Source organism: Poecilia formosa, unplaced genomic scaffold (genome assembly GCF_000485575.1).
Source record: "Poecilia formosa unplaced genomic scaffold, Poecilia_formosa-5.1.2 Scaffold6, whole genome shotgun sequence".
In the NCBI taxonomy this organism is placed as follows: domain Eukaryota; kingdom Metazoa; phylum Chordata; class Actinopteri; order Cyprinodontiformes; family Poeciliidae; genus Poecilia; species Poecilia formosa.
Genome location: NW_006799945.1, coordinates 5,053,263 through 5,064,486, shown reverse-complemented (window position 1 = coordinate 5,064,486; position 11,224 = coordinate 5,053,263). Strand labels below are relative to the sequence as shown.

The window sequence follows — 11,224 nt, the reverse complement described above, 5'->3', positions numbered from 1 at the left end:
GCACGCCACCGTTTTACATTTTAATTAGGGGAAAGGAAATGAGAAACACACATCAGTTTCCTTTTACTTCACCATTAAACGCTTTTTTTTGTTGATCTATTGCATAACATCCTGATAAAGATCAGTTTGTGATCGTAACAGGTCGAAATGCAAAAAAAAAAAAACTTTCAAATTTATGGATCCCTTTGCAAGGCCTCGTAACATATTACACCATGTTACAGCGAATTTAATCAGTTATGATTTACAGGCTTGTTGCATCAGTTGTTTACCGCCGATTTTCCGTCGGGCTCTATCAGTTTGTTGCATCAGTGTCGATTGGTGTGAATGGAAGATGACGCCGTCTCTCCGGACACTTGTCAGCTGTTCGTTGATTTCACCAATATTCATTTTTAACTTTAACTTGTTTGCAAAATGCCTACATGTAGTTAATGCATTGGTAAATTCTGTGAATTTAGTAATAAATTTAGAGGGGCCAAATGAAGACAATCATGGCGTTCTATAGGAGAAAATCCTCAGCTTCCACGCCCTCATCCCCACACTGTGATTGGACGATTTTGAACAATCCCTCAAGTGTTTGCTCACACTCTCAAGGATGCAATCTGCCCATTTTAAGGTGAAGGTTCAGTGTTTTCTCATGCAGGAACACTGCAGACACAGAGAGGAGTCAATGGATATGTCACCTCGCAGGTTAACAGGTGAGTGTGGCTTGTCCTTAACCTAGAACTCGTAGCATTTGAATTTAAACAGAGAGTGCACAGTTTTATGGAAATATCTGTACCAGAGTTTGCTGCTTAGACTTTGTGATAAAAGTCCAGGATGCATTCTGACTCCTTATTTACATGTCGACCATTTAAATAGAGATAGTGTTTTGACGTCCACTTGTTGGCACGCAGGGCAGCCATTTTTCACTGCAGTTGCCCGGCAAAACTCTAACAGAACGAAATAGGAAATTAGATTAGTGACAGCAAAGCTGATACACATCTCAGTTCAGAGAAGTTGCATCCAGACAAGACTGCGGTTCTGTTGAAAGAGGTATGAGGCTTTGTTTAACATAATAAAAGCTAAAAGGCACACGTTAGAGAGATATGTTTTAAAAATAGCATAGTTTAATCTTCCAAGTTTGTATATTTTTAAAATGTAACAGTTTTGTTTCACAGGTAGAGATTAAATTGTATCTACTGTAATTCATCAAGAGATCTATATATCTATATCTATGTATATATATTATATATTTTAAATATTGTATTTATTTATAATACTATAAAGAATGCTTGGATGAGTTTATGTTTTAAACCGAAGATAAAGTTTTTTTTAACTTTGACGTGTAAAGGAAGTTGCAAAACATTTCCCTGCAGCGTAACACCAACGAGTCCTAATATATACTTTTAAAAAAAGACATTTTAAAGGTAAAGGTAATTTTATTTATATAGCACATTTGCAATACAAAGTGCCTTGTTAGCGTATTGTGTCTTCATTTAAATTAATGAAAACTCAATGTGTTTTATTTCACACGAAGCTCCTTCGTGGAAACTGAACGAAAAAGATAAATTCTTTAGTAACACAAGAAACCAGGATGAATAAATATGAATGAAATGAGGTAACAGATTAGATTTAATTAAATGTCTCATATGAACTGTTGTTTGATATTCCATGGAGTAATGAGGCAAAAAGGAATAAAAACAATTCTTACACAATAAAACTGATAACAAGGCTATGCTGGATCAATTTTATTACAACATTCATGTGCTGTACGTGACTAATGTGTATCACACACAAACAGAAAATAAAATTATATTAAAATATGCCTCTTGTAAATTTGGAGCTTACCCGGCATCAAAGATAACTCCGAATTAATTTTGCATGTGGAAATGTGAATTGTCACTGAAGCAGCACGATAGATTTAAATGGTGTTGTTAACATGAAACTGAAAATAATTTCATAAACAGTGCAATGGTTGATATCTAATTCAAATTATAAGGGGAATCAAATTAAGTTATCTCTAATACAACAAATTAATGTTACAAGTTGAAGGAAATTAACTCTTATGATCTGTTTTTAATATGACCTCAACTTCCTTTTAACGTTACTTTAAGAGTTTTGTCACAACTGTGGACAGCTGTGTTTCTACTACTGCATTTGACTTCTGCTTACTATACATGTGTGCTTTCTGCAAGAAATGACAGAGCAACATTTGAATACGAGCTCACACTTTAAGCACCTACGTGCTGCACTAAGACACTTTTAAATAAAAGGACTTCACAAAATATTTTCATGGTCTGTTCATCTTGCTTGTAATTTGAAAAAAAAAAAAAACAAACAAAATGATGGTAAGAGGTAAATTGATGAGGATTTAAGGAAAGATAACTGTATTCAATAATGAAAGAATTGGGATGTCAGTAAATAGCTTACCAGGGAATTACCATGTTTTATTTCTGGAACATTGAGAAGCCTGGCAGAAATTGTCTGGTTAAGTAATTTGCATTGTTCATCTTTAAATAAACAAAGTAAAAATAAAAGTAAAAGCAAGCATTGGGTAAAAATATGGAAACATGTGGTTAAAAAAAAAACTTTGGAGAAAGATAGAATAAACATTGTTGGCACTTCAATAGAGATCTGTGACCCATTGAAAGCAGAACATGAAGAATGACATTGCTAAATGCAGTCCTGGTTTTCCAAAAAATATGTTTTGGCTACAAAAACGTTTTTGGTCTTATGCGACTGAATCGACCTTTTTACACATCTACTGCGTCTTTGACATACGTGGCTTGCATTTTGATCATAATGTCACTAAAATGCACACAGGTGGATCTAGATACTTTAATAAATGAATTCTGAAGACAATTGGTTGTGGAAAGTGAAAAGGGGGCTGAGCACAAATTATGCCACACTTTTCAGATTGAATATATAAAGAAAATCGCGTTTCACGCGTCCACAAATATGAGCTTATTTGTCTTGAAATCTCTATAAAAGTTGCTGCAGTTTGTGGTTCGACTACAAAGGGCTCTGAATGCTTTTCCATGACAACGTATATCAGGAACAGTTAAACAGTTTCCCTTATCCATATCTACACAAGGTGAAGTTATATGACATAAAAAAAGAGAGAGGACACATTTCAGATGTGATGTTACACATAGATCCTTCCAACTCATCTGAAACGGAGTTTAATTTTTGTTTGATTTAAACGTGTGTACTGATTTGTTGTTTAACAGAGCTCTGTCCTTCTGCCTGATCCGACCAGCCGACATGGAGGGTTTTGACTTGAATATCTCTGGGCTCTACGTCTCTCGGGGATTTACAAATTTCAGTAATGATAAAACCTTATATGAGAACTGCAAACACATCCCAGAAGTTCTTATCTGGTATCTCAGCCTGCAGTTCACCAACATGTTCGTCGGCATCCCGGCCAACATCACAGTGCTGTGGCTCATCCACAAGAGCAAGAGGGATTCCTCCACCTCGGACATCTTCATCGTTCACCTGGCGGTTCTAGACGTGCTGTTCTGTCTCACCCCTCCGCTGGAGCTGGCCTGCATCGTCTTCCTCACCGCCAGCAGCCCCTGGTACATCCTGCGCTTCTTCTACGGCATAAAAGACTTCTCGCCGCTCTTTCTGTCCTGCATCTGCCTGGACCGCTACATCGCCGTGATCCACCCCATCTTCTTCACCAGGCTCAAAGACCGGCAGCACAGGCCGGCGCTGGCCATCGTGGTTTGGCTCATTATCCTGGCCTACGCCTCGGCTAAATGTCCTGGAAACATTCCGGGTTTTGAGCAGGTCTACACGGTGATGATCCTCACAGTGTTTGCTTTCATGGTGTTTTGCAACATGGTGATTCTCTGGGCCCTGAGGCGGTCCAGGCCCGGCCGGGACTCGAAACATCCGGTGAAGAAGAGAGCCTTCAACATGGTTCTGATAATCCTGGCCATCATTGTCTTCAACTACTTCCCTTCTGTTGCATTGTTCCCCTTTAAAGGGTACTTCTCTGAAGACGTATTTCGCTGCTATATACACCATGTCGCTTTTGGCTTGATGGACTTTAGCAGCACCATTCAGCCTATGCTTTATCTATCCAAGGAAAAGTTCCCATGGAGACTCGACTGCTGCAGAACCACAACCAAGGAGACACAAACGAAGTGAGGCCCATTCTTGTATTTCTCATGCTTTACCAGAGTTATGCGAATGCTCGGATAAATTTGTTTTCTGTCTGCTCTTTCCAGTTCCGACTCACGGGAGATTTGGAACATAACCCAGCACTCCCAGTACGTCAGCGAGGGAAATCTCTGAAGACGCTGCGGATTACAGAACACAGCAAAGAACAGGGGAGGCGTGCGTTTCCAATTTGCCTGTGCAAAAAACACAAAACAGAACCATTTTTGATTACGGTGACATAAATGTGCGACAGTAAACCCACAGCAAGAAATCAAAACAGTTCCCTGTACGTTGCAAAAAATATTGACTCATCAATTATTTATTTTTATTTTGTACTGGGAACTCCTTGTCATTTTTCCAAATTTGTCTTAAACAGTTATTCTGGCTTTCCTGAGTCTTCTTTGGACTTTAACTGATTGTTACTCAATCCAGTGTGACATGTTCCTGAGAGACTCTGCCTTGTTCTATGAATCATTCAGGCATTTAAACGTTTCTAAACTTAAGGAATGAAAGTAAAGATGCAATTTTTAATTGGTCTTCAGGAGGTTTTATAAATAGTAAGCCATCACAACGGCAGAATGTTTTAGCTATTTCTTGTGCTATATCTCTAAAAATGAATAAAGTGGCAATTTCCCCACAGACACAACTACGTAGCTTAAAACATGTTATCTATAGCAAATAATCAACTGATGATTGATGCGTCTCTCAGTTTCTGTTTTAAGTTTGTCAAAGAGACATGAAAAATCAGCCAAAGTCCAAAGAAGACCTTCCAATAGGAAGTGTGAATAGGCACATATGAAGAAAGTCTTCTTTATGGAACGAATAGAAGAAGAATGTTATAGACCTTTAACAAATAAACATTCTGTAATGGAAAATATGGAACTGTGTACTGGTTTCCATTGTTTCATGAAGAAACTCTATAAATGGTTATTTTATTCTTCAGATAAAATACTTCTGAAATCTTCAGACAATATCTGATATTATTCTATATGTGCTTTTCAACAAACTATGTTATAGGTCAATACATGTAAAAATTTCCATAATGTAATTACAAGTATCATTGTTAACTCAGGAGGATTTTGGGACTGCAGCATCCTTGTGGAACCTATAAGCAATTTTACAGGAGCAGAAGCAAGGAGATGCTAATTTCTGTGAGCAGAAATGCTGTTAGCTTCAGCGAAAGAAGGACACGAATAAAAATAACACAGCTCAAACCAAACCCCCTGTTTAGCACTGTAGCGTAGCTAGCTCATGCAAGACATTAGAAAAGTAGAAGTGTCATTGTTTCCACAAGACATTGTTCAGTATTTTAGGTAACACAAAGTATGCTGAAACCCCCCCCCACTTTATTACTTCCGTTATGTGTCGAATAAATGTTGAATTTTTTTTTTTTTTTTTTGCACATCTTACAGATTTTTTCTTTTTGTTTCTATTATGTTAAGAAGAAGCGAGTGACTCATGCTGTTGAGAAATATGAATTTAAAAACTGGATTGTTCTGCTTTTTGGATGTATTATATAAATCCAATTAAAAAACCCAACAATGCTTGCCATTTTCTGAGAGTGAACTGCAGCAGCAGAGATCGGCACAAAGCCATTTTCTAGGTCTGGTTGTAAAATGGAGCAGGTGTAGCTTCAGCCTTTTGTAATGTGTTTGTTTTTGACATTGTATTTATTTTCTTGTTTGCTACTTATCAAGATCTTGTATGTCCTCACAAGGCCCGGTTGTGGCAGAATGTATTGATAAAACCCATTAATGAACTGCTTCTGCATTTGATCTTAAAATTAATTAACATTGAACATTTTTCACATTTATGTAATTTGGCAGAATAGAAATAAAAACTGTCCCATATGCAGGGCTGCGGTCGGTTGTTTGATTCCTGACCCTCGGTTATTTTCTGCACATTTTTCCGTTTTTCGTCTTTGCCTTTCTTGTTGTTAAACAATTAATAAATAAAAGCTTCTAGACGTGCGAGGCTTCTAAAAGCAGAACTTGTTTCCACAATGAGTCAACAGTAAATCAACCAACAGATTTGGTTTTGCTCGCCTAAGTTTTTAAAAAAAATATTTTTACTGACATTCACAAACTTTAAAATCGCTGCCTTTCATGTGAAACACAAACAAATTGCTGAAACATCTACAGCAGATCCATCGTTGTATTCTGACGGGACAAATTTGATGACGTTTTGATTCTGTTCCTGAAAAATCTTAGCAATACTTCTGCAGCATATTAATTTGATGTTGCACAAGCCACATGCATAACTATTACCTTTTTTTCATCAGCATTTTTTCCCCACTAGGGGAGCATTAGAATTAGGTTTTTGATACTCCAACATTTGGTCCTGGCATGCTTCTCATTCTTATAAACCTCTAATAAATATTAGGTGTGTACAAAATTTTCACACTATAATTTAAAAAAAGGAAATGAGACAAAAAAACAACAACCTTTTGACTAATATATTTAAATGAGACAAAAATCACAATGACAGCTTTCAGATTTAATACATCATGCTACATTATGTAATTGTACATTTACTACAACAAACAAAAGCCCTCTCATTCCCAGAGCAGATCACTGTTTCTGGTATCACAGCAGAGACAATAAAAACATCTTCCAGCAGCTCAACATTTACTGAAATCAACAGAATTTGGCACAGATACGAAGACGAATATTAAACATTTTCATAAAAGCTGACAACATCATTAAACAAGTCTACTCTTACAATCTTATTGTATGAAGCCACACAGCTTATAATCAAGTCACTTACATCAGAGGTGTAAATATGTAAAAAAAAAAAAAGCATTCAGTCATTTCTTTGATTTAATGCTTTGAAGATTTAATAACAAAATCACCATTTTTAAAAGGTTTCTTTTGGTGGTGCTACAACAGGAAAGACAAAGAAAGGGAGCAGCTTTTGTAAATAACGTAGTAAAATATGCCAAACACTCAAACTGATTTACAGCTAACTCTTCAGGAGTGAATCCTTTCCTGTTTCTGTGTTATTCACAGACTTTTACACAACTGCGTATTAGGGCAATTGTAAAAAAAAAAAAAAAAAAGGGAGGAAATTTCTGCCAAAAAAAACTCAGAAATTTTAGATTAATATCAGAAATTTTCTAGAAAAAACAAAGAGATTTCCAAAGGTCAAAAATTGTTGACTTTTGAAACTCACAAATTGTAAAAATTTTTTTTTTCTAGAACATTTTAGAATATTTTTTTCTGGCAAATTTTGAACAAGTTTTTTTCTAGAATTTTTCTGAGAAAAATCTCAAGAATTTTTTTGGGGGGGAGAATTTATTCCCTTTTTCTTCTCTCTCTTCAGTGACCCTGATGTGCCGCTGTTCTTCTAGGCCAACTGGTTTAAGTTTCTGTCACATCTTGAAGTGTCCCAGACACAGAGACTCCAGCCTCACTCGTACTTCCTGCGCTCTGCAGGGTGTGCTCCTGCGACGCGTGAATCTTGAGGTGCTTCCTCAAGCTGGAATTATCGGCGTAGGCCTTCCCGCACTGACCGCAGCAGAAAAGCTTCTCCTTTGTGTGCACCAGCTCGTGTCTCCTCAGATGACAGGACCTCCTGAAGCTTTTCCCGCAGGACGCGCAGCTGTACTCCTTCTCCCCCGTGTGGGTCTTCTGGTGCAGCTTCAGGCTGCTGGCCACCGTGAATTTCTTGCCGCACTCGTCGCAGCCGTACGGCCGTTCTCCTGTGTGCATCCGCATGTGGATCTTGAGGTGTCCGGTCTGACTGAAGGTCTTTCTGCACAGCTCGCAGCTGTACGGCCTCTCCCCCGTGTGGCTCCTGTAATGTGTTTTGAGGTCGCCGAGGCTGTTGAACCTCTTGCAGCACTGGGCGCAGCCGTAGGGTCGCTCGCCCGTGTGGATCCTCTCGTGCATCCGCAGGTTTCCGACGTTTCGGAACGTTTTGCCGCACTGCCGGCACCCGTACGGCTTCTCCCCGGTGTGAGTCCTCAGGTGGACCTTGAGCTGGGTGTTCTCGTTGAAGCGCTTCTCGCAGTACGAGCAGGCGTAGGGCTTCTCACCGGTGTGGATCCTCCTGTGCACCCTGAGCTGGCTGGGGTGGGCGTAGGTCTTGCTGCAGACGTTGCAGCCGTACGGTCTTTCTCCTGTGTGAATGCGCCGGTGGGATAAGAGGAGGTCGGCACGCTTGTAGTGTTTCCCACAAAGGTCGCAGCTGTGAACTTTACTATTGCTGCTGTGAGCTTCGACGTGAAGATTGAGCAAAGCTGCTTCGCTGAATGTCTTCAGACAGGTTGGGCAGTGTAAAAGGTTGACGCTTTGTTCTTGGGTCTCGTCTTCAGCAACAACGGGTGAATCGCTTTGCTCCAAACTTATTTCTTCTTGCTCCGTTTCTTGGATGCGCGTTCCCTCCATCCATCTCTGGTCCGACTCTGATTCCTGATATTTCAGTTCGTACTTCAACTCTGGGTGAGTCAAACTTTCACCGTTAGCGTCCTCCTCTTTCTCAACCTTGATGAAATGTCCCTCCTGTGTGTAGCAACCGGAAACAACTGTGACTTTAACGCCACACTCACTGCCTCTATGGTCAGGGCTTGAAGGATGCAGCTGTTCCTCATCTGTGAATGAATCACCGAAAACGTCTGAGGCCTCATTCTTTACCAGCTTTGCCGTCTGATTCAGAGAAGGCCGGGAGAGGTCGACAGCACCACTTTCTTCCAAATCAGGCTCTGTTTTCACAGGAACTGAGATTCCTACGGACTTGTCAACAGATGACTGTTCTTCTATTTGATCTGTCTGCTGAAAAAATGGAACAGAGAATGATCTGTCCTTTAGGTTGCTCTTATGTCTCTTCCTTAAGCCTTTCTTGTCACTGCTGCAGATGGACACCTTAAACTTGGTGTGGGTGGAGGTAGAAGGACGACTGTTCCAGTCGGAGGCAGAATCCTCCTCACATCCATCTGAAAAAGTGAAATGAAAACAATGACCAGGTCGGTAAACGTGTAGAATGAATTATGAGTAAAAATCCCACAGACGTGATGCAAAACCCACAGTGGAGTTGTACGTGTATTTTTCTCCACTAGAGGGCGGCTGTCCCAATTTATTAAATCTCCATGACATTACTAAACTAAAAGGTTTGACATAATCTCAGTGCTCAAGTTTTATCTGATTTAGGGAGATCAGCATTATATGTAGAATCTAAAAAAAAATATCTAATGAGAAGGTGAAATGTGAATTAATGCGAGCAATGTTATAACATAAGAAGCCTGCTTACACACTTTATTTTTTCTATTTCAAACTTAAATAGGACGTCACAGAGGCCCATTTATTTTAGTCGCTATTCAAAAGGAGAAAGATAAGAAAACATAACCTCCAACTATAGCAGAGGTGTGCTAATCTTTGTAAGTCATGGATAGCTTCTAACATAAACCTGCTCAAAGCTGCAGTCAGAAGAATTAATTATTTGCCTAAACATACATACATAAATAAATCTAACCTATTTGGTCAGAAAATATTCTAATGACCAAAAACATTTTTTTATGTTCTGCCAGGCATAGAGTCGATGGAGTATATTTAGAGAAATTAGTGTCACTATTTTTTAAATATAATGTCTGGTTAATAACCATGCTACTGAGAGGGAATATGATGAAAATCAGTATTTGTTTGGGAAATTTGGGAAAACAGTGTTTGTTCTGGTCAAAACGGTTCCATGTGAGATAATAATATACAACTTCCTCACAGTTTATATTTATAACTTTAAGACAGTATGGAAGGATATTGTTAAACGTCGAGCTGTTTTCATAGAGAAATCAATTGCTTATTAGCATTTGGAAGAATTTGCAATTCTTTTTATGTATTTCCCCAAACTGTGATTAATACACGGAACTTTAAGGGTTTGCGGCAATGTGCAGAATGAACTTAAAGAAGATGAGACTTCTGAATCAAAATACGAAGAAACTTAAGCACATTGCACAGTCCTCGCAGTGCAGGGCACCAGAGACAGGTCATAAACAAACCGCGGACCTGTGTGGTCAGACTCTGCGCTCCTCTGTGCAAACAGCAGCCGCTTCAGGCCTTCATTCTCGGTCTGGATCGTCTGGATGGCTCCCTGGTACTCAGAGAGGGTCCGCTCCACCGAGTCCAGAATGTCGTTCACCGTCGCTTGAAAAATCCGGTTCAGTGAGGACTCCAGGCACATTTTTAACTCGCTTGTTTTCTCCATTGTCTTTGACTAAAGCGGCTGCAGATACCCCAGCAGACGCAGACGGGTGGGAAGCAGGAAAAGTGCAGGAGCGGTGTGTGTGTGTGTGTGTTTGTGTATGTGCGGAACAGACATAACAGGAAATGCACTCTGTCTCCTCTCAGAAGAGGCGGCGGTTTATTTCTCTTAGAGCTCATAGGTACGTATGCTGCCATCTGCTGTTGTGGAGTAACAAGAAATATGTTTTTACACGTTATCTAAAGTAAAAACCAGTTTCAATAATAACAGAACCTTGAAATACTGGTCATGCAAGGACGTCATCATTAGCACACATGCTAATAATTGGTCACAATATAAAGCATTTGCATATAATTGTGACGTTTAAACAACATGTTGCTAGCTGGAAAGTCACTTAGCGGCAATGCTAATGTAACCAGGTTAGTTTAAAACTCTCACATACACCCTAGAAACGGAGCTTCAGCTCTTTAAATGTACTTTAAACTCAAAAACTAGGTTTTTATCAAGCTAAATGCCAAAACTTGTTCCAAAAACAAAACAAAGCAAAAAAAAAAACAAAAATACTTCACAACTGATTTAGATACGAGCTAGCAATCGTGGCATCAACAATGCAACTTTCAGTAGTGGGGATATTTTCAAGCAAACAAGGCTTGTAGGTTTTATACATTCCTTTGGCAAACAGTACTACAGTAGTAAGGAGATTTTATTAATTACGCTTGAAAGTACAGCTACAGCAAGTGTACTGCTGACCATACTTGTAGTATGCTAGAATATAGTACATTTATAGGAGATTTCTTTTAAGTTTACAAAAGCATAATGCAAAAAGTACATTCATTCTCTTACTGGTCTATTAGGTATACTTACATTTTAGTTTATTGAAAAA

At 39.0% G+C, this 11,224-nt stretch overlaps 2 protein-coding genes across 3 annotated transcripts; one reads left to right on the top strand and one right to left on the bottom strand.

Moving 5' to 3' along the window:
• Positions 1-527: 527 nt before the first annotated feature.
• hcar2 (hydroxycarboxylic acid receptor 2-) lies at positions 528-4,972 on the top strand. 2 transcript variants are annotated; one of them, XM_007569071.2, is made up of 3 exons: positions 528-695; positions 3,210-4,133; positions 4,218-4,972. In XM_007569071.2, the coding sequence occupies exons 2-3, from the start codon at positions 3,244-3,246 to the stop codon at positions 4,282-4,284; spliced, it is 957 nt and encodes a 318-aa protein (XP_007569133.1). In that variant the 5' UTR covers positions 528-695; positions 3,210-3,243; the 3' UTR covers positions 4,285-4,972. The 2 variants fall into 2 exon arrangements, with proteins under 2 accessions (XP_007569133.1, XP_016535727.1); XM_016680241.1 differs by lacking the exon at positions 528-695 and adding an exon at positions 854-1,032.
• Positions 4,973-7,456: 2,484 nt separating this feature from the next.
• LOC103149750 (zinc finger protein 771) lies at positions 7,457-10,480 on the bottom strand. The gene is made up of 2 exons (XM_007569069.2): positions 10,146-10,480; positions 7,457-9,082 (listed from the first exon to the last, which is right to left on the bottom strand). The coding sequence occupies exons 1-2, from the start codon at positions 10,342-10,344 to the stop codon at positions 7,509-7,511; spliced, it is 1,773 nt and encodes a 590-aa protein (XP_007569131.1). The 5' UTR covers positions 10,345-10,480; the 3' UTR covers positions 7,457-7,508.
• Positions 10,481-11,224: the final 744 nt, after the last annotated feature.

What these genes read in the sequence shown, in the direction of transcription:
- hcar2 (XM_007569071.2), top strand. Translation starts at nt 3,244, where the DNA reads ATGGAGGGTTTTGACTTGAATATCTCTGGGCTCTACGTCTCTCGGGGA. An exon ending in ACCAAGGAGACACAAACGAA is followed by an intron (nt 4,134 to 4,217) that starts GTGAGGCCCATT and finishes TGCTCTTTCCAG; the next exon opens with TTCCGACTCACGGGAGATTT.
- LOC103149750 (XM_007569069.2), bottom strand. Translation starts at nt 10,344, where the DNA reads ATGGAGAAAACAAGCGAGTTAAAAATGTGCCTGGAGTCCTCACTGAAC. An exon ending in CGCAGAGTCTGACCACACAG is followed by an intron (nt 9,083 to 10,145) that starts GTCCGCGGTTTG and finishes TCACTTTTTCAG; the next exon opens with ATGGATGTGAGGAGGATTCT.